The sequence below is a fragment of the Carcharodon carcharias genome, chromosome 13, assembly GCF_017639515.1.
Source record: "Carcharodon carcharias isolate sCarCar2 chromosome 13, sCarCar2.pri, whole genome shotgun sequence".
NCBI lineage: Eukaryota > Metazoa > Chordata > Chondrichthyes > Lamniformes > Lamnidae > Carcharodon > Carcharodon carcharias.
The window spans coordinates 119,123,626-119,147,502 of record NC_054479.1 but is presented as its reverse complement, the minus strand read 5'-3'; the positions used below and the strand labels follow the sequence as shown (position 1 = coordinate 119,147,502).

The window sequence follows — 23,877 nt, the reverse complement described above, 5'->3', positions numbered from 1 at the left end:
TTTATGAAGAGTAAATCGTGTTTGGCTAATTTGCTAGAGTTCTTTGAAGGTGTGACAAGCAAAGTGGATAATGGGGATCCCGTAGATGTAGTATATCTGGATTCCAGAAGGCCTTTGATAAGGTGCTGCACAAAAGATTAATACACAAGATAAGATCACACTGAGTTAGGGGTAATATATTAGCTTGGATAGAGGATTGGCTAACCAACAGATAGCAAAGAGTCGGGATAAATGGGTCTTTTTCTGGATGGCAAGCTGTAACTAGTGAGGTGCCACAGGGTTCAGTCCTTGGGCCCCAACTATTTACAATTTAAATTAATGACTTGAATTTGGGGATAGAAGGTACTATAGCTAAATTTGCAGATGACACCAAAATAGGTGGGAAAATAAGTTGCAATGAAGAAATGAGAAATTTACAAATGGATATGGACAGGTTAGGTGAATGGGCCAAAATTTGGCAGATGGAGTTTAACATGGACAAGTGTGAGGTTATCCATTTTGGTCGGAAGAATAAAAAGGTAACTTATTATTTAAATGGAGAGAAATTTCAGAATGCTTCCATGCAGAGGGATCTGGGTGTCCTTATGCATGAATCGCTGAAAGCTAGTATGCAGGTACAGCAGGTAATAAGGAAGGCAAATGGAATTTTGGCATTTATTGCTAAAGGAATAGAGTATAAAAATAGGGAAGTGTTGTTGCAACTGTACAACTGTGCACAGCTTTGGTCCCCTTACTTCAGGAAGGATGTAGTTGCATTGGAGGCAGTTCAGAGGAGGTTCAATAGATTGATTCCAGAGATACAGGGCTTATCTTATGAGGCGAGATTGAGCAGTTTAGGCCTATACTTGCTAGAGTTTAGAAGGATGAGAGGAGATCTAATTGAGGTATATAAGATGCTAAAGGGGATAGATAAAGTAGACGTGGAGCGGATGTTTCCCCTTGTGGGGCATTCTAGAATGAGAAGCCATAGTTTTAGGCTAAGGGGTGGTAGATTTAAATCAGAGATGAGGAGGAATTACTTTTCTCAAAGGGCTGTGAATCTGTGGAATTCACTACCTCGGAGTGCAGTGGATGCCGAGATGCTGAATAAATTTAAGGAGGAGATAGATTTTTAATTAGTAACGGTTGAAAGGTTATGGGGAGAGGGCGGGAAATTGGAGTTGAGGCTGAAGTTAGATCAGCCATGCTCGTATTGAATGGCAGGGCAGGCTCGAGGGGATGAATTGCCTACTCCTGCTCCTAGTTCTTATGTTCTTATGTTCTATTGGTTCAGCAAAATTCCATTTTAAAATAGCAAAAGAAGAATCAAGTTTGAGTTACACAGTTTTGATTATGTCTTATCACATTACAATTAAGCACTGCATATAACAGGATCAGTTATTGCCCATTTTGCACCATCTCACGAGACAAATTTCTACCCAATATATGGAGTATATTTAGGCCAAGAACGAATAGTCAAGATGTTGGAAGATTAAATAATGTAGGCGAGATGGAGCCTACATTACATAGATTGTGCTTGGTAAGTGGAAGAGTGCACTTCATGGGTTAAATAACCTTTTCACTTCCTACGTTTTATATGCTTCTATCATTGAGACCTGCTATACGCTAAGCAGCTTGCATCATATACATAGTGCTATTGGTCTGGCCTGAACACTACTCCATAATACTCTGATTTCACATTAAATCTGCTTAAATAGAAAAATGAACAACTGACTATGGATTCAGCAATAAACTGTTTTGTAATGTAGGTCATGTCTAATACATGTTGCACGTTCCTAAGAAATTGAGAAAATAACTTATAAAATAAAAAATAACAGTATACAAAATATAGATCTTTCTAACTTTGATACACATAATATTAGTTTTTATTGTGGTATTTTGTGTTCAAGAAATTCTATAATAAGATGTACGATCTGGAATACTTGGAGCTCTCCCATTGCCTCTCAGTGTCTGATCTGAGTACAAAGACATTGGCCTTCTGTTGCAGAAGGCTCATTTCGCTGAACATCGCTGGATGCCCAAAGGTAAATTAAGAAAACTTGAACTAATGGAAATATATTTCATTGGGTATCCTACCCTCTCTTTTTTTCTGTTTTCTCCCTGTATTCGTTCTTCCAGAGTTATACAACTGCTTCCAAGAGGACTACATGGTTATCCTGATCCTAGACCCTTATCGATGTTGGTCTCTTGGATTGCCCAGATTTAATCTTCAGACTTGCAACAAGACAGTTGGAGCAGATGGCCAACATGGGCTTAAGGGCAACTATTTAACTACTTTGTTTGGGGCCTAACCACTTACTCAAACCTGATATGAGGGATGCAGATTAATAGGAAAAAAGACATCAGTCACAATAAATCAAGCAGCCTCCCTTCAATTATAACCTGGCCACCCATATGTTAAACTAAAGTAATTGCAAAATAAATTACTGCACACTCTCAGCTCAAACAATAATCCTTCTGGAATTTGGCAAAGGAGTGATGGTGCTGTTATGTCTACAAACACGAACCAAAAGCATCAATAATATCTCAGGTTTCAGAATCAGTCTGTACCAGAACAGGGTCCTTTCAGTCAGCCTTTCATTGGCTCCCACAATCTTTAAAATGTGCCTTTCAGAAGTCACTGTACACATAAGTGTGCAACTAGATGATTGGTAAATCTGAGCTTCTATCCAGACTGCCAGATGGGCGTTCCAGCAAGCAATCTATACCTTTCAAAGATTAGACTTTTGGTCAATCATGGGAAGTTGAAACTGGATCTCACAAAGTCTCGTGTTTCTAAGGATATTGTTTTGTGCAGTCACGAATAAACCCTTCTTCACAGGGCAGATTTGTGATGCTCATGGACTTAATATTCCCTTCTGAGGAATTCACTTGTCTTGGAATTTGGACAATAGAGCTATGCCATCTATTTGATATCCAAATTGCAGAGTTGAAAAAATGCCAGGGTGTATGGTACTCATGTCTAGGACCCCAAACCAAACTCACCATAATACAGACACATGCATACAACTGTAGCATCAGTTTCATTTTAGAATATTGTGATGTAATTTCTATTATTATTAATGCAGTGTGTAAACATTCTTTGGGCTTATTTCTTCATGCGTTTTATTATGCATTCATTTCTGGATCAAGGGGGAGGAGAGAGGTGGGGCAGAGGAGCAGTGAAGGGGCCTTCAGTGTTCTTGGTGCCCAATGCCTCAAAAAATCATAGTCTGGCTCTGCTAATGTACTTCGGTTCATCAGCACCTTCCAGTTAAAGTCGCTAATACAATGGTCTGTCTTCAGGGTCTTTTGCCGTTTATGATTCATGTGGGAAGAGCTTCAGTGCTGGATCTCTAGGTTGCAATTTGCCTCTATGAGTTTCCCTGTCAGGTTGAGCAAGGCTGATCTCTAAGATAAAAGAAAGAAAAATCTACATGACACTTCAATTCCTCAGAATTTCAGAAAATGTGCTGGTGTTGCACATTCTGCAGTTAATACAAGAAAATACAGCATGTAGTAATAAATACCTTGACACTGTGAACTTTTCCTTCCTCCTTACTGAAGCTATATTTTCACCACATTTTCAACACAAGCCACCTGGTGTGGATCTTATCACAAAGTCAAACTTTGGTTTGCCCCCTTACTCTTCTGGCACTTCCTTCTCCTTTTATTACTTAATGTTGTTCCACCTCTCTTAGCGCTCCTTTAAAATCCTTGTTGCCTACTGCACCCATCCCCCCATCCCACAAAGCTTCACTTTGTGTTTTTCACTCAGAAATATAGGGTAGTGACAGACTTGGAGGCAGGGGTGCTGGCAAAACAGCGAGAAAATGCGTAGGAGCGGATTTCCCATGTCTCCTGTTGCTGACCAAATTTCCCAAGGGAGGTTGGGCAACAGGATTGGAACCATGCAGGCTGAAAGAGGGCAACCATTTGAGTTTGTTAAGCAGTCAGTTAACCATCATTTTCTACGGGTTTTAGTATTTCCCATGGGGCACACATGTCCCATGGAGTTCCAGCAGCTCGCCTGCTCAAAGGACGAGAGAACCAAAAGATAGGTGAATGTTGGCTGAACTTTTTTACTTCATTCATGGGATGTGTGCTTCGGTGGCTGGGCCAGCATTTATTGCCCATCCCTAACTGCCCTTGAGAAGGTGGTGGTGAGCTGTCTTCTTGAACCGCTGCAATCCATGTGGTGTAGGTATACCCACAGTGCTGTTAGGGAAATAGTTCCAACTACTAGCCATTGAGTTTTGTTGCACTTACAAGCAGGCAGGCTTAGGTGGAAGATTCAAAGGTTGCGACATTTAGAAGGATTGCTGAAATGGAAGGCAAATATAGGAGGCTGTTAGTGGAAAGGTGTCTCCCATGTCCCCTATATGAGGCAATGCATGAGAGATGAGAACCATTGTGCCATGAAGGATCCAACGGTGCTCTGTATTCAGTTTGATTCCTCCAGTGAGCAGGAGAGTGGAGAGAGAGAGACTGCATCAGCCACTTGGGTTGGGCAGCAGTGATATGACGCTGTGATGGGATGCGGATGAGAAGGGTGCACAGAGACAATAGATAGGTGAATGTTTGGAGAAAATGGTACCTTACAGACAAAAGCTTAGCTCCATGGAGATGTTGGAGCACCAATGTCTCTAAGTACTGTGGTTGCTGACCTATGTGCCATTCTGTAGGAGGAGTTGAGGCCACTTGGATGTGGTGGCTTGACAAGGTCACTGTGATGTTCAACTTTTACTCCTTAGGCTTGTTCCGGGGATCACATAGAGACATATTTGGGATCTGCCAGTCAGTGGCCCATCACTGCATCAAGCAGTTGACTGATGCCATGCACCAGAAGGCAGGACAATACATCAAGTTTCATACTAATCAGGCTAGTCAAGTTGAAAGGATGATTAGATTCAATATCATGGCAGAATTCCCTGTGGTCCGGGGGCTTATAGACTGCATACATGTGGCCATCAAGGTCTTTCATAGCAGTCAGAGAGGAGTTGAACTGATGATGGATAACAATAGTGAGCATGCCACCTCCAAGGAGGAAGAAGATGAGGGGGAACTAGACCCAGTGTGCAATGACCGTGCACATGAGGAGATGGTGATCATGGACAACTGACGTGCTTACAAGGGAATCATGCGACTCCATTATCCACACATGATTCAGTTGAAAATCCCCATCACCCCACTGGATATGAGCCAAGTGTCTCCCAGTGGATGACATGGTGGTCTGTGATGAAACTCCATCATTATGTCAGGAGCTCTTGATGAGACCAACCCAAGTTCTTCATTCACCTTTGCTCTACATTCACCAGCCAACATTTCATGGGCACCATCTCAAAGCCTCAAAATTTGGTCACGGGCTACTGGGATAGAAAGAAACACACAAGCTGTCGAAGTATGGATTTCGACAAAAAATTGCAGTGCATAATCCAAACACACAGTGGCATACAGGAAACAAAAATTATCCAGTGAGATCCCATGTGCAACTAGGTGTCTATGCAACAGGTTCTGTGTGCTCCTACGTTGTGGCTGGAGCTGATGTGGAAGCCGGTTGCTGGCCTAGTTGCTGCGGTGCTTGAGATGCCTGCAGCAGACAGCCTCTGAGTTGAGGATCTTTAGAGGGGCCGAGCACACGCTCTAGCACCTGCATAAGGGTAGCCTCTGTATTCAGTGCTGGCTGTAATGTTAGTTTTATTGTCAAGGTAGGCAAGGGGTCACTGTCAACACCAGGGGTAGGATTTTCTGGGCCCAACTGCCGCCAGATTGTCCGCTCCCACCAAAAGTCAATGGACTTTTGGCTGGGCCGCCGAATCTCCCATGGCGGATCCTGCCACGACAGGGCTGGAAAATCCTACCCCAGGAGTGCCTTGAGCAGGGCCCAATACCAGAGCTCCCAGAATTCAGATAAAAGCAAAATACTATGGATGCTGGAAATCTAAAACAAAAACTGATCCCCCCTTTTCCAATAATTTATAATTTTTAACAAAATATATTTTTCTTTTCCCACTTATTTTTAAATTTATTTTTATCTATTGTTTTATCTCCACCTTTTAGCCCATTTCGATCCCTTCCCCCCACCCCACCCCCACTAGGGCCATCTGCCACTAGCTTGTCCTGCTTGCTACCCTTAATGTCCCCATTAGCACATTCCTTAGATAGTATCACCACCATCAACACCCCTTTGTGTTTTTGTCTATGACATCTTTGGCAATCTCTTCTTGGCATCCACCTATCACTAGCCTCCTATCTAGCTCTACCTGTCCCACCCCCCTCTACCAGCTTATATTTCACCTCATTTCTCTATTTCCTTAGTTCTGATGAAGAGTCATACGGAATCGAAACGTCAACTGTATGCCTCTCCGCAGATGCTGTCAGACTTGCTGAGCTTTTCCAGTTATTTTTGTTTTTGTCCCAGAATTCAGGTTGATAACTTAAATATTTTAATGAGGCTGGCAGCCTCTGATTTAACCCACTTTGCAGATTTTACAGTGGGAGGCTGGAATTCCCAAGCCTCAGAAAATTTCAGCTGAAGGGAGGCAAGAACAGCTTCAGGGAAAAAGAAAGTGCCTTTACAGACAGCACTGTTCTTGGGCCAGAAGGAGTATTTCCTCCCCCAAATCCTGAAGGGTCCTCCCCACAGTCGCAATCGTCATGACCCTTTCCCCATTCAAAGTCCTTTGCATCATTTAGGGAACAGATCCCCTCCACCCCGGAATTGGGAGCCACTCTCAAGGCACCAACATCATCAGGCAATGACTTTTGAATGTGAATTAGGCCCCTGCCTGCCCGAGCAGCTGCCAGCTGGCCAGCTTGAAAGTTAGCAAAGGCGAAATGTGTCAGGCAGGAATGGAGTGACCACAGGCTAGTCAGTCCATTTGTCCTAATTTTAACCCCTCCCAAGCACCATTCTCACAGGGTAAGAGGATTAAATCTGCAGTCATTATTTCAAAATATTAAACCTTAATTTATTTAGCACTTTCACAACCTCAAGAGTGGCAGTCACTGTCATAATGCAGGGAAAAAGCAGGCAATTTCCACATACAGCAATGGGATAAATGACTAGATAATCTGTTTTCTCCTTGTTGGCTGAGGGTAGATATTGCCCAGGACATCAGAACTCCTCTCTGAGTTGTGCCATGGAATCTTTTGCATCAATCTGAGGGGGTTTGGTTTACTATCTCATCCAAAGGCCAGCATCTCCAACATTGCAGCATTCACTCATTACTACACTGAAGTCTCAGCCTTAGAGTTATGGTGATTGTTTTAATAAAATGTTGTATTTGTAAAGTGAGATTTCATTTTTTTGTTTTCTTTTCATTAATTCATCAGATTACTGATTTAAGCATCCAGTATCTGGCAGGAGTGTGCCATTATATCTACTTCTTGGATATTTCGGGTTGTGTCAATCTTACTGATTTGATACTTACATTCCTAAAAAAAGGCTGCAAAAAGCTACGAATTCTCAAGATGCTGTACTGCACAAATATCACCAAGTAAGTGTAATCAACTCTAGTATTATTATAATACATGCAAAGAAATCTCCTGTGTTTTCTTGTGTTTAGACAAATGGAGAAAATATAAAAACCTAGACTGAGGATGGAAGATAAGAATTTGACCAATTACCCAAATTTAAAAATATCCTTTAAGAGCAGGCAGTGCCAATAATCATGCATATTTCTATGGCACTATTGACATGAAATAAACATCTCAGAGCACCTTAGAGGAAAAATTAGACACCAAGAAGGACAGGATGCAAGATGGATTTACAGGGGAAGATCAAAGAGTTGGGTTTTTGAGGATTTTGAAAGAAGGCAAGAAGTATAAAGCAAAGTGGTTTTGTAGCAGAATTGTAGACTGAAACATAGATACATAGAAAATAAGAGCAGGAGTAGGTCATTCAGCCCTTCAAGCCTGCTCTGCCATTCAAATGATCATGGCTAATGCAGTAGTTGTTTACTTGCTCTGCCATTTCCTTGTTCTCTATTATAAATTCTCCCATTTCAGCCTGTAAGGGATCTACATTTATCTTTGCTATTCTTCTTCTTATTCAACACACTTATGGAAGCTTTTAAGTCCGATTTTATGTTCCTTACAAGTTTACTCTCATTCTCTATTTTTCCCCTCTTAATCAATTTCTTGGCCCTCCTTTGCTGAATTCTAAACTGCTCCCAATCCTCAGGCTTGCTACTTTTTCTAGCAATTTTATATGACTCCTTTTGGATCTAATATTATCCTTAGTTTCTTTTGTTAGCCTTGGTTGGGCCGCTTTTCCTGTTGTGTTTTTGCACCAGAAAGGAATGTATAACTGTTGCAATGCATACATCCGTTCCTTAAATATTAGCCATTGCCTATCCACCGTCAAGCCTTTTAATAAAGCTCACTAACCTATCATGGCCAACTCATGCCTCATACCTTCATAGTTTCCTTTGTTTAGATTTAGGGCTTTAGTTTCAGATTGGACTACTTCACTTTCCTTTCAAATGAAGAATTCTATCATGTTATGGTCATTGTTCCCTAAAGGACCCCACACAACAAGATTATTAATTAACCCCTTCTCATTGCACAATACCAAATCTAGGATAGCCTGTTCCCTAGTCGGTTCCTCGACATATTGGTCTAAGAAACCACCTCATACGCCTTCCAGGAATTCATCTGCCACTGTATTATTGCTAATTTGGTTTGCCCAGTCTGGATATAGATGAAAGTCACCCATGATTACTGTAACACCCTTGTTACCTTACCACTACTGCTTGGAGGTCTACAGACAACTCCCGCTAATCTAGTTTAAACCCTCCCATACAGGACTAGCAAATAACCCTGCAAGGATATTGGTCCCGGTCCTGCTGGGATGCAACCCGCCCAGCTTGTACAGATCCCATCTTCCCCAGAATCAGTCCCGATGCCTCAGTAATCCAAATCCCTCATTTCTACACCATCTCGCCAGCCACTCATTCATTTGATCTATTCTCCTATTCCTGATCTTGCTAGTAGGTGGCATTGGGAGTAATCCTGAGATTATTACCTTTGAGGTCCTGATTTTTAATTTATTTCCTGGCTCCCTATATTCTGCTTTCAGGACCTCATTCTACCAAGTTGTTGGTGCCAATATGGACCACAACCTCTGGCTGTTCATCCTCCCCTTTCAGAATGTCCTGCAGCTGCTCAGTGACATCCTTAACTCTGACACCAGGGAGGCAACGTACCATCCTGGTGTCACGTCTGTGGCTGCAGAAACATCTATCTGTTCCCCTTATGATAGAATCTCCTAGCACTATTGTTCTTCCATTCTTTTTTCTCCCCCCGCTGTGCAGCTGAGCCACTTGTGGTGCCACAGACTTGGCTCTTGCTGCATTCCCCTGAGAAACCATCTCCCCCAGCAGTATCCAAAACAGAAAATCTGTTAGAGAGGGAGATGGACCCAGGGGACTCCTGCACTACCTGCCTAGTGGTTTTACTCTGTCTGGCAGTCACCTATTCCCTTTCTGTCTGTGGACTCTTAACCTACAGTGTGACCACCTCACTGTATGCATTATCCACAAAGATCTCATCCTTGTGGATGCTCAGCGGTGACTCCAGCTCTGAAACACAGGTTTTGAGTAGCTGCAGCTGGGGACACTTCCTGCACATCTGATCACGGTGGACACTGGAAGTGTTCCTGACTTCCCACATCGAATAGGAGGAACATTCCATTTGACCGAGTTGTGACTTACCCTTAAATTATACCCTTCAGTTTTACTTCCTGTAGTTTAGCGAATATTAAGAACAGAAGAAATACTCACCAGGTCCTACTTACCAAGGCCGCCACTCTTCTTACTAAGGAAAGGTAGAAAATGAAAACATCCCTCCTTTCCTCTTCACTGGACTCCCTCTCTCACCAAACTCCAATTTAAGCACTCTAATGCAACACAAAACAGCACTCAAGTGCGGAATTGGCTTTCTGTATTGTAATGAATTAATAGTAATTGATACCAACCATAGACTACAAGGAGGGTTTAAAATTTTCTCTAAAACTGGTGCCTCATTTAAATAAATACATCAGTTTTCTGAGCATGTTGATTCCTAGCTGGCAGTCCAGAAACATTTTTCTTGAATGAAATGCCAGGTGTAGCATTGAAGTCTAGTGGAGTGGAGGGGAGGAAGTAGCGACACAGTATTCAATACATCTGCAGTATTCTTGATTGCCATTGTACGCTGTAAAATTAGGGCAAGAGGCCAAAATGACATGACATGTACAAGTATATGGAATGGATAGCATTAAAACAGAAATAGAGAATAGTAATTTAAATATGGGGTCAGAGTAAGGGGGAAAGTACTAGAGTGTAAATCAGGGTTACAGTGCACATGGAGGCAGGCGGCATGGCTGAGATATTAAATGAATACTTACATCTGTCTTTACCAAGGAAGAAGATGCTACCCAGGTCATGGTGAGAGGAGGAAATTCAGTCATTAGAAGGGTTTAAAATTGATAAGGAGGAGGTATTGGATAGGCTGTCTGAACTTAAAGTTGACAAACCCCTCCTACACACTACTCTTGCTAGGTAAAGGAGGTTAGAAATTGAGGCCTTAGTATCTAAGATGCTCAATTTGAAGAGAACTGTTGACTACATCAGCTTTACCGCCAACCAGAAAATAGAGGATCCTGCAATGTCGCATTCCATGAATTCACTCCATGAGGGGCTGTAGAGACTTACTAAAAGGTGCTAGGTTGACAATCCCAAGACTGTCCCACCTGAGCAACCAAGCCATAAACTTAAGAAAGATTTTCCTTCAAGCTCTTACAGCAGTCCAACTTCAATAGGGGCAGGACTTTGCCTGATTCATGCCTGGGCCTCTAACTCTGGAAGTAACCATAGCTTGCCATACTTGGGAAACTTGGTGTATCTTCCAGAAAGGTGCAGTGGAACATCCATAGATATGCTTTTGCTTATTTTGCCAATCACCTTAAATCTGTGCCCTCTGGTTCTCGATCCTTCCACCAATAGGAACAATTTCTCCCTATCTACCCTGTCCAGGCCCCTCATGATTTTGAATACTTCTATCAAATCTTCTCTCAGCCTTCTTTTCTCCAAGGAAAAAAGTCCCAACTTCTCCATATGGGAGACATTTTGCAGATCCCAACATCTGTTTGAATAGTTTCACATACAAAGATACTGACCACCATACATACAAATATGAAAAAGGATGGGAAGGAACCATCCTGTCACTAAACCTACTTCTTTTAGGCATAGTGTTTATAGGTACATCATTTTTCTATTTATCTGCTGATTTTCCCTTTTCCCCAGTAATATATTCTCTTTAGAGAGACATAAGAACCTGAAGCCAATTAAAGCTCTGAGAAATTCCTCTCCAACCTCCTATCACAATCAAGCAATCCAGGAGACCACGCGAACCCATAAATCCTTCTAATTCCGGCAAGCCTTCATATTTTCATCTATAATTAGAAATCTCTTCTTTCTCAGGAAATTGTTGACCCATTTTTGAAGGGCTGTAGGAAATTCATAACTACTGCATGATTCCATAATATGTTTCAGAGAATGGTGACTTTCCGAGAAGAAATACTTCTAATTTGGTTCCCTGCTTATGTGTTTTTTATATGTTCTCCTATTCCTAACCAACCTAAACATTCTATCCAACTGGACATTTTGAACACCTTAATTATTGTCAATGTCCCACTTGATCAGATAATATTTCAAGTCACTACTGAAAGAAAAATCCACCATGTGATTTTTCTTTGTATGCTCCTTGGCATGTTAAAAATATTTATTGACAGTATCAGTAAATATTTTCTGCCTTGCCTCCCTTGAAACTGTGCTCCATTCTGGACCTCCAGGGAACCATCCACTTGTGCATTTGAAGAAGGTACACCCTCCGATCCTGCAACTACCACAAAGGCCAGTTGAAGAGGAGAAGTTACAATCTCCGATCACACAGCAACCAAAGAGACTCAGGCTTCCTTTAACCGGTTTTATTCAAGCATGTGCCGGGGAGCCATAATCATTCCAAGAATGAAGACCCAGCTCCCATATTGATTACATTTCATTACTTTTGTACTTTTTCTTATCATAATACATTTGAGTACATTGAATACATCCAATCGGTAACCAACACACCGGTCCTATGCTAACTCTATCCTATTGAGTACATAAACATTTGATTTTGCTAACCAATTATTCTAAAGGGTTTATACATAATTATATTATCCAATCAAAATTAAAACACGTACACAAAAACCTTGGTTCCCACAACTCAAGACTGCTTGCGTTTCATCAAAGACCCCTCTTTGTCCATTGTATGACTTCCCATATCTAAGCTTAAATCATCTGCCCCTTTCCTATGTGAGAGGGAGTACACTTGATCTAATTTATGTCCTGCTTGTGTCTCCAGTCTGACTCTCAAGGCTGTGTAATGTTCATCTGGTAATCTTCAACTCTTAATATATTTAGCAGCCATGTCTGCCTGGAGATTTTAAGGGTTTTTCAGTAAATTCTTATGGTGTTCTCTCTTAGCATTTTTAATTTCCTCCTAACAGCATTTAATAGATAGGCAACTTAAATTCTCTATAACACCACCCTGTAGAACTGTTTTCTAATTCGCTCATTGGTTCCCTGTTCTACTTGCAGGCCAATAATAGGTGCCAAGGATCAACTTGGGCCAATTTTCTTACCCCAAGCTGCATCAGCTTCTTTCTGTTGTGAGACCTTTAGGCATCAACAATGTGGTTAACTCTTAACTGCCCTCTGAACAGGGGCAATTAGGGATGGATAATATATGCTGGCCTAGCCAGTGACGCCCACATCTCGTGAATGAATTAAAAAAAAAATAAATTGAGCTTTAATTTTACTATATGCTGCCCTCATTTAGGAGCTTATTACAGGAGACCCACTGGTTCTGCTAAATTCATTTGGAAACAGCTAAACATAAGAGAAAGAGCAGGAAAAAGAAGTAGCAAAAGAAGATTTGAAAACAAAGATAGACAAGTAAAACAACACATACCAACAGTCAGCTAAAGGAGCCTATGTGAATCACTAACATGCATGAATAGTGCAAACCCAAAACAAAAACAGAATTACCTGGAAAAACTCAGTAGGTCTGGCAGCATCGGCAGAGAAGAAAAGAGTTGACGTTTCGAGTCCTCATGACCCTTCGACAGAACTTGAGTGAATCCAAGAAAGGGAGGGATATAAGCTGGTTTAAGGTGTGTGGGGGAGGAGGGTTTGGGTGGGGGGAGAGAAGTGGAGGGGGTTGGTGTGGTTGTACGGACAAACAAGCAGTGATAGAAGCAGATCATCAAAAGATGTCACAGATAACAGAACAAAAGAACACATAGGTGTTAAAGTTGGTGATATTATCTAAACGAATGTGCTAATTAAGAATGGATGGTAGGGCACTCAAGGTATAGCTCTAGTGGGGGTGGGGGAGCATAAAAGATTTAAAAATATTTTAAAATAATGGAAATAGGTGGGAAAAGAAAAATCTATATAATTTATTGGAAAAAAACGAAAGGAAGGGGGAAGAAACAGAAAGGGGGGTGGGGATGGAGGAGGGAACTTAAGACCTAAAGTTGTTGAATTCAATATTCAGTCCAGAAGGCTGTAAAGTGCCTAGTCGGAAGATGAGGTGTTGTTCCTCCAGTTTGCGTTGGGCTTCACTGGAACAATGCAGCAAGCCAAGGACAGACATGTGGGCAAAAAAGCAGGGTGGAGTGTTGAAATGGCAAGCAACAGGGAGGTTTGGGTCATTCTTGCGGACAGACCGCAGGTGTTCTGCAAAGCGGTCGCCCAGTTTACGTTTGGTCTCTCCAATGTAGAGGAGACCACATTGGGAGCAACGAATGCAGTAGACTAAGTTGGGGGAAATGCAAGTGAAATGCTGCTTCACTTGAAAGGAGTGTTTGGGCCCTTGGACGGTAAGGAGAGAGGAAGTGAAGGGGCAGGTGTTACATCTTTTGTGTGGGCATGGGGTGGTGCCATAGGAGGGGGGTGAGGAGTAGGGGGTGATGGAGGAGTGGACCAGGGTGTCCCGGAGGGAATGATCCCTACGGAATGCCGATAGGGGGGATGAAGGGTAGATGTATTTGGTGGTGGCATCATGCTGGAGTTGGTGGAAATGGCGGAGGATGATCCTTTGAATGCGGAGACTGGTGGGGTGCTAAGTGAGGACAAGGGGAACCCTATCATGTTTCTGGGAGGGAGGAGAAGGCGTGAGGGCGGATGCGCGGGAGATGGGCCGGACACGGTTGAGGGCCCTGTCAACGACCGTGGGTGGAAAACCTTGGTTAAGGAAGAAGGAGGACATGTCAGAGGAACTGTTTTTGAAGGTAGCATCATCGGAACAGATGCGACGGAGGCGAAGGAACTGAGAGAATGGGATGGAGTCCTTACAGGAAGTGGGGTGTGAGGACCTGTAGTCGAGGTAGCTGTGGGAGTCGGTAGGTTTGTAATGGATATTGGTGGACAGTCTATCACCAGAGATTGAGACAGAGAGGTCAAGGAAGGGAAGGGAAGTGTCAGAGATGGCCCACGTGAAAATGATGGAGGGGTGGAGATTGGAAGCAAAATTAATAAATGCAAATCCATATCTGTGGTGCCAATCAGGGACAAAAACTGAAGGAGAAGCAGCTCCAAGCTCCAGCTCAGCATATATACTATATGGCTGGTGAAAAAACAGCTCAGTGGCAACCTCATTTTACAGTTCTGAGAGACAATGCCCCCAGTTTTAACTTGGATTCAAGAATGGAGCATGCAAGACAGGTGGTGGGCAATGAGTCTGCAATACCATGTGACATGGAAATCCAGACATAATTTCCGTAATGCTTCTGGGTTTCTAATCAGGATCAAGCAATTGCAGTGAGCTGCTCACCAACATGATGGAATTTCTCATCCAGTAGTTAAGGCCTCAGACCCACCATGCAAGAGAGTCTGAGGATGAGCCCATTGACTGGAAAGTGCAATCATAAATCAGTGACATGGCTGAAAAGAGAGAAGACAATTACCTGGTTCTCAAATGCTTCCATGGAGGTCATGCTGGTTGCAGTGAGGGCCAGGAGGATGTGCTGTTCCCTCCAAGAAACCCGTCACCACCATAAAGAAGGAATGAATAGAAATGACAGAGGAATTTACCAGTAAGAGAGCCACACCATGGTCCTGGATCAAGTGAAGATAATGTTTAAATACCCTGACTCTGGAAAGGTCAGCACGTTCTTCTTTACTCACCTCCTGCACCAAATGCGATGGTTCACAGGAATATTTCTCATACTCACTCCTTACACATGCTCTCTTTCTGCTTCCTACTTTCACTGCAGTCCTTAACCACACCGTCATCTCGTGAGCTACTCAGTTCGCATCTATTCCCAGCAGACCTTCTCAATTCACACTATAGCTATTTTCTGCAAATGCATGACATCCCATTCCTTTGCATCTGTTTGTTCTCACTTTCACTTATTACACAACATCCAAAGAAAGCACATTCTTGCTGACCACCTTTAACTGCACCCTGCCACCTTTGCAGAAGGAAAGAGTACATTGTACCAGGAGGGACAGGACTGGCAGAGACCCACCAAAGATTGTAGAAATGACCCTTGGTGGTGGAGACACTGGTAGCACTTCCTGTGCTTGGTGATGGGGTGGTTGGGGAACCAGGTTGACTAATTTAACTTTACACCTGTTCATCTCCTACAAACCATTTGCACCTTCAGTTGATTTCAACACATCAAGTAGGATGGTCAAATGCTTCATGTGCACAACATCTTTCAAGTACCATTATTAAATTTTCACATTCTTCTTGTCTGCAGGGCCCTCACGAGTATAACATGAATTTCTGCCCACAGAGGAAGGCAACAACACCTTGGAGAATCTCATTGCTCCTGAGGATGCACTGTACCATGCTACATGCACCAGCATGGATACTGGCACACCAAGTGGGTTTATTTATTTGATGAATGAAAATCCCCAAAGCCAAGTGATAGCCTCCTCATTTGTTGAGTTTAAGGTAATCAAGGGGTGAGTTAGCCAGATAGATGGACTGACATCTGGTGAGTCTGATAGCACAAGTGAGCAGACGAAGATAGTGATGGCAGGGAAAACTGAGGAGAATACATGTGAAGGGTACTGCCTTTCCAAGTTCTGAGGAGAATACATGTGAAGGGTATTGCCTTTCCAAGTTCTGCCTAGCAGGACAGAGATGTAGAACTCTAGGGGTTAGCATTGAAAAGGGAGATACTGAATAAATGTGTAAGGTGTTGGCAATCCTGCCAGGCACTCGATCCCTTATGGCAAAGAAGAGGAGGAGTCCACTTCCAGCATGTTTGCAGAGGTTTTCAACTTTGCATGGGCATGTGGCTTGCAGGAAGAGCCCTTGAAATCAGCAATTTTTAACCTCTCCCTTGCCGACTCTGGGCTCCATTAGATGCTCGAGTTTAAGGAAGCTGGTGGACATATTAGATCGGATCTGGTCACAAGTAGTAGGGCTGACAAGTCTACTTGATGCACCAAGCTATGATAGTATCACTTGCTTCTGAAGCTGCAAGATGGTCCTCAGCCTGTGTGTTATGTCCTCCATCCCCTTTCTCATCACATTATGAGGCCTGCAGGCCGTTTCCATCTATATCTCCAGTCCTTTGATAAACAATATTATGCAGGATGCAATATGCCACTATTATTCTGGATAATCTGACTGGCACATTTTGCAGGAGCTTCTAGGCCTTTCAAATTACCTGAACCTCAATCCTGGTATCCTGATCACCTGCTATATGACACACCTCTCAGTGATGTGGCTACTCTTGTACCGGTTCTGCTGTGGAGTGATGGGATTCTGAAGAGATGTTATCAGTGATGGTATAAACAGGAATTCCTTGTTCCAAAGTAGCCATTCTTTAAGATTGGTCCCAGGGCAAAAGATGACTAAAGTAATATTAAGTTCCCTAAGTATTCCCTCGGTATTGTGGTTGCACGCCAACTGAATGTTAATGGACTGGAAACACTTGTATTTAGCAAAGGCTCTTGGCTATTCAGCCCTGGTGGCTATCTGTGCAGTTTATATCATCTTGCACCTGTGGAAACCAACCACAGCGGCAAACACAAATTTCATCAGCTGGAAAGGAGATATACAAACTCACCCTAACAAACAATTGCCTAGTGCATTTGTGAGAGACTGACTGAGACACTGTCATGTGTCCCCCATGGCAGGCTGAAAGAATCCATTGGCATAAAATTTGAGAGCAGTGCTCACTTACACTGCAACTAGCATGGCCACAAAGTCAGCAAAGTCAAGGAAACTGAGCTTCTGGCCTATACACACTGTGAGGTGGTTAAGGCCTTCTGCATAAATGCTTCCTCTGTGGCTGCCTTCTCAGCAGCCATCCTGTAACTCCTTCCTCAGGTCACCCTTGGTGCTGGTCCTTCTCCTCTTCACTTCAATTGAGTGCAGGTATAGCAAAGCAGCACTCATAACCAGACTCTTGTTTCTTCTCTCGAAGTGCATCAAAAGAACAACCCAAAGCAATACTCACAGAATCACAATCTGCAATGAACATAAGAAGCACCTCTGAGTGCAGTACCTTTATAGGAAGAGCTCTGAGATTTTATTTACAGCACTGGAACTTGGTTACATGTATTCATGAGCCTTCTGCCTTTCGACAATAGGAGATCGATCAACTCACTGTCATTCATAGCATGGTGACCAGAATGGCCATTTCATTTTTTGACTAGTTGTCTGATGTGTTTGAGGTGTGCACACGTGTTCAGTGGTTAAAAGCTTGGGCGTTGAATTGGCATTTCAACTCTGCAATGGGTTCAAATGCAACTAATGTTTGTGCCATGAGGGCTTTATGTGTAATAAATTTGGAGAGTCAAACTAGTTCCTGTTAAGTGCAGGTCCACAGCACAAAACTGTCCACAATTTGGAAACTAGCCCAGCAGTGTCAATAAAGATGTTTGAAGCAAGAAATAGTGTAAGATAAAAGATTTTTTCTGTAACCAAAGTGGAAAGAGAACAGCCACTGTAGCTAAAATATAAATAGAAAATGCTGAACAAACTCAGCAGGTCTTGCAGCATTTGTGAAGAGAGATATAGAGTTAATGTTTTGAGTCCATGTGACTCTTCTTCATAGCTAAAGAGAAGTAGAAATGTGATGGATTTTATACTGTTTAAGAGGGGGTGGAGCAGGTGGAGCAAATAGGTGGGAGCACAGGAGAGATTGACAAAGATGTCATGGACACAAGACAAACGGAATGTTAATGGTAGTACTGAAGACTAAAGATGGTGCTGATAGTGGCATAAAGATAAGATAGCAGAATGCATTTATAGCAGAACAAGGGTCAGCCACCGTAGCTTTACTCGGCATTTGGTTTCACTATATTTTAACCAAAAGATGTAAAAAGACTTTCTCTAACTAGAATTAATATCCCTCATCACCATAAGACAAAAAGTTTTGTACTGAACAGTGAACAACTTATACTTTTACAGCAGCTTTAATGTAGCAGAAATGGATAAAATACCACCCAATCTCATCAGGGTTCTCCTGGCAACCATGTTGACCTACAGGAAACACATGCTATGATGTTAAAATTGTCTTCCACCCTCCCTCCCTCTATCTTTTAGGAATATAACACTTGGGAGCAGGAGTAAGCCATTCAGCCCTTTGAGCCTGCTCTGCCATTCAGTAAGATCATGCTTGATCTGGCTGTGGTCTCAATTCCAATTTCCTGACTGCCATTCATAACCCTTGACAACATGATTTCCTTTTCACAAAGCCATGTTGACTTTGCCTGATCAAGTTATGATTTTTTAAAGTATTCTGCTATAATTTCCTTAATAATGGATTCTAGCAATTTTCCTGACAGATGTTAGGCTAACTGGTCTGTAGTTTCCTGCTTTCTGGTTTTCTCCTTTCTTGGATAAAAATGTTACATTAAACATTTTCTATTTTATTCCTGGGACCCTTCCAGAATCTAAGGAATTTTGGAAGATTATCTCCAATGCATCTATTCTCATACTTTACTTTCTCCCTCATTATTTGTTTTTTTGGCATTCTTTGTTGGTTCTTAAAATGTGACCAACCTTCTGACCTACCATTAATCTTTGCAGATTTGTACAGTGTTTCTTTCAATTTGACTCTATCCTTAACTTTCTTATTCAGCCATGGTTGACGAGCGGGGAGTGTGTGGAACTTCATTGTAAAAAAAGAACAGGGAGAGTGTGGAGACTTCATTTTTAAAAAAAGAGCGGGGAGATTGTGGAGACTTCATTTTAAAAAGGAACAGGGAGAGTGTGGAGACTTCATTTTAAAAAGGAACAGGGTGAGTGTGGAGACTTTATTTTAAAAAAGAGTGCGGAGAGTGTGGAGACTTCATTTTAAAAAAGAGCAGGGAGAGTGAGGAGACTTCATTTTAAAAAAGAGCAGGGAGAATGCGGAGACTTCATTTTAAAAAAGAGTGGGAGAGTGTGGAGACATCAATTTAAAAAAGCGCGAGGAGAGTGTGGAAAGTTCATTTTTAAAAAAGAGCGGGGAGAGTGTGGAGACTTCATTTTAAAAAAAGAGCAGGGAGGGCAGCTGATTGGTGAGTAGGATTGGTGGGTATTTCTAGTCTTTAAAGTAAAATTAAGGTCTTTAGTTTGTGTTTAAGTCTCTAGTCCTTATTTTCTCTTTTTCAAAATAGCTTGTTAAGTATAGGATCGATACTGGTATGCAAAAAAATGAATTACAATAAAATGGAAAGAGCTGGGGAATCTTCAAGTGTAAAGAGCAGGGAAACTAGGAGTAATCAATTAATAAATTAAATTAAAAAACTGATAGTGATGGCAGGACGGGTGATGTTTTGCTGCTGCAGCATGTGGGCGTTGCTGGCCACCAAGGTGATCCAGAGCGAACACGTCTCTAGAAAGTGTTTGCAGCTCGAGGAACTTTGGATTGAAGTTGAGGAGCTGGAGTCTGAGCTGCAGACATTGCATCACATCAGGGAGGGGGAAAGTTACTTGGACACTTTGTTCCAGGAGGTGGTCACACTCCTCAGATTAGGTAATTCAAATTTGACCTGTGATCAGTGACAGGAGGGTGTGACTGCAGGTGAGACAGGTATGGGGACCTAGGAGGTAGCTTTCAAGGAGCTCCAGCCCCTGTAATTGTCCAACAGTTATGAGGTTCTTGCAAGTTGTATGGATGAGAGCAGGAACTGCAGGGAGGATGAGCAAACTGACCATGGCACCGTGGTACAGGGAGCCATTCAACTGGGGCGATGAAATAGGAACATAGTAGTGGTAGGGGACAGTATAATTAGGAGGATAGATACTGTTCTTTGCAGCCATGAGCATGAGTCCTGAAGACTGTGTTGCCTGCCTGGTGCCAGGGTTATGGCCATCTCTTCAGGGGCGGAGAGGAACTTGGAGTAGGAGGGGAGGAATCCAGTTGCCATTGTCCACGTTGATACCAACAACATTGATAGGACTAGAAAGGAGGTTCTGCTGAAAGAATTTGAACAGTTAGGAGCTAAATTAAAAAGCAGAACCTCCAAGGTAATAATCTCGGGATTACTACCTGAGCCATGGGAAAACTGGCATAGGGTAAATAAAATCAAGGAGTTAAAGGCATGGCTCATTGATTGGTGTGGGAGGAATGGGTTTCAGTTCATGGGGCACTGGCACCAGTACTGGGGTAGAAGGGAGCTGTTCAGGTGAGACGGGCTTCACTTGAACCATGCTGGGACGAGTGTCCTGGTGAATTGAATAACTAGGGCTGTAGAGAGGGCTTTAAACTAAATAGAGGGGGCAGTGTTCTGTAAAGGGGATACGTAGGCTTACAAAGCAAAAGGATATGGCAGGGCAGCTATTTAGGTAATGATACCTAGACTGTGACAGGAAGGGACAGAGTGTATAAATATTTTAAGAAGCAGCAAATAGGGTCAAAGGGGGTAAAATGGTAAGAAGGCAAAGTTAATGGCTCTTTACTTAAATGGCTCTTTACTTAAATGCACGTAGTATTCGGAACAAAATAAATGAATTAACGGCACAAATAAGTTTAATAGGTATGATCTTACAACCATTACAGAGACGTGGTTATAAGGAGATCAAAGCGGGGAACTAAATATTCAGAGGTATGTGACATTTCGAAAGGACAGGCAGGAAGGAAGGGGTGGTGGGATAGTGGTCTTAGTACGAGATGGAATAAGTACAACAGCAAGAAATCTTGAATCAGAAAATATAGAATCCGTATGGGTGGAGGTAAGAAATAACAAGGGGAAGAAGACACTGGTGGGAGTAGTCTATAGGCCCCCTAACAGTAGCTATGCTATAGGACAGAGAATAAATTAGGAGATAATGAGGGCATGTTAAAAAAAAGGCAGTGCGCTAATTGTGGGTGACTTTAATCTTCATGTAGATTGGAAAAATCAAATTGGCAGAGGTAGCCACGAGCAAGGATTCATAGGACAGAATTTTACATTCAGCATGCGGGCACGTACTGGACACACCCGAATGTAAAATGATGCGCAATGACATCAGGCATGTGTCCCCACGTCATCGTGAAGTCACGCAATATTTCGCTTGGCCGGAGTTGGCTGCGCGCCCGCTGATAATTGATAGGTCTATTAAGGCCATTAACCAGGTCATTAACCTGAACTTTACACTGCCCTTCCAACCTTACGGTTGGCGGGCAAGTGAGAAAGCCAAGTGGCCTTTACATTTTTTAGGAAACCTCATCTACGAGCTGGATGAATTTTCCTAAAGGTATTACAAATTAAATAAAAATTTTCTTTGAAAAATAAAAACATGTCCCAGTCATGTGACATAGTTACACGAGGGGATGTGTTTCATTAAATTTTTAATGTATTTGTTTATTTTTGTAAAAAGCGCTTCAATCTCCCTGAGGCAGATGCATGCGAAAGAGCGCTGGACCAACTCTCCCTCCTCCTCCCGCCTGCACAGATAGCGCTCAGCACTACTACTCTTGAGACATGCAGGGCAGGCCTTACTTGGCCCGCTTGCGTGAAATCACGGTGCAGAGCTGATCGCGGGCGGCAGTTGGTGCCGCGACCACACCCACCCCCGCCTGCGCCCTACGAGCCCGCCCGACGACTGCAAAATCCTGGCCATTGAGTGTATTCAGGACAATTTCCTAGAAAAATATGTTGCCAATCCAACCAGGGATCAGGCTATTTTGGATCTGCTAATGTGTAATGAGGCAGGTTTAATAAATGATCTCAGAGTAAAGAGTCCCCTAGGAAACATTGACCATAATGTGGTAGAATTTAGCATTCCGTTTGAGAGAGAAACTTGGGTTGGAAACAACTGTGCTAAACTTAAATAAGGGTAATTACAAAGGACTGAGGGCAGGGTTGGCTGAAGTGGATTGGGAAAGGAGCTTAGCAGAAAAGACGGTTGATGAACAATGGCAGACGGAAGAAAATAGTTCATGACTCACAACAAAAATATATCCCAGTGAGGAAGAAGGATTCTAGGAAGGGGATAAACCAATTATGGTTAACCAAGGACGTTAAGGTTAGTATCAAATTGAAAGAAAAGACATACAATGTGGCAAAGAGTAGTGGTAAGCCAGAGGATTGGGAAAGTTTTCAAAACCAACAAAAGATGACAAAAAAAAGGGAGAAAATAAACTTTGAGGGTAAACTAGCAAGTAATATAAAAATGGACAGTAAGAGCTTCTTTAAATATATAAATAGGAAGAGAGAGGTCAAAGTGAACATAGGCTCCTTAAAGAATGAGGCTAGAGAAATAATAATGGTGAACCAGGAAATGGCAGTGGAGTTGAATAAATACTTTGCATCAGTCTTCATGGTAGAAGCATTTCAAACATACTAAATAATCAAGGGGCAAAAGGGGGGAGGAAATAAATACAATAACTATCAGTAGAGAAAAAGTACTAGGGAAACTAATGGAGCTAAAGACCAATAAATCTCCGGACCTGATGGGTTGCATCCTAGGATATTAAAGGAAGTAACTACAGAGATAGTGGATGCACTGGTAGTAATCTTTCAAGAATCCTTAGATTCTGGAAAAGTTCCAGAGGATTGGAAAACTGCCAATGTAACACCCTTATTCAAAAAGGGAGGGAGGCAAAAAACAAGTAACTATAGGTCAATTAGTTTAAAATCCATTATTGGGAAAATGTTAAAGTCTATTATAAAGGATGCAATGGCAAAGCATTTAGAAATGCATAACATAATCAAGCAGGGTCAGCATGGCTTCATGAAGGGAAAATCATGCTCGACAAATTTATTAGAATTCTTTGAGGAGGTAACAAGCAGGATAGATAAAGGGGAACCAGTAGATGTAATGTATTTGGATTTCCAAAGGCATTTGAAAACACAGAAGGCTACTTAATAAGATAAGAGCCTATGCTGTTGGAGGTAGTATATTAGTATGGATAGAGGATTGGCTAACTAATAGACAGAGAGTTGGGATAAGGGGGGCATTTTCAGGATGGCAACCTGTAACTAGTGGGGTGCCACAAGGATCAGTGCTGGGGCCACAATTATTTACAATATATGTTAATGACTTGGATGAGGGAAGTGAATATACTATCACCAAGTTTGCGGATGACACAAAAATAGGTGGGAAGGCAAGTGGTGAGGATGACACAAAGGGTCGACAGAGGGATATAGACAGGTTAAGTGAGTGGGCAAAAACTTGGCAGATGGAATATCATGTAGGAAAATATGAGGTTCTGAACTTTGGCAGGAAGAATAGAAGAGCTGAATATTGTTTAAATGGAGAAAAATTGCAGAAAGCTGCAGCTGAGGGATTTGGAGGTCCTCGTGCATGAATCCCAAAAAGCCAACATACACGTTCAGCAGGTAAAAGGAAAGGCAAATGGAATGCTGGCCTTTATTTCAAAGGGAATGGAGTATAAAAATAGGGAAGTCTTGCTAAAACGATACAAAG

The 23,877-nt window shown here is 42.3% G+C and overlaps 1 protein-coding gene across 1 annotated transcript in view; it reads left to right on the top strand.

Moving 5' to 3' along the window:
- The window catches only part of fbxl13 (F-box and leucine-rich repeat protein 13), a 255,100-nt gene that overhangs the window by 226,484 nt on the left and 4,739 nt on the right, over positions 1-23,877 (top strand). The window contains 2 exon segments of the mRNA XM_041203120.1: positions 1,890-2,024; positions 7,315-7,484. Coding sequence (XP_041059054.1) covers positions 1,890-2,024; positions 7,315-7,484 — 305 coding nt within the window.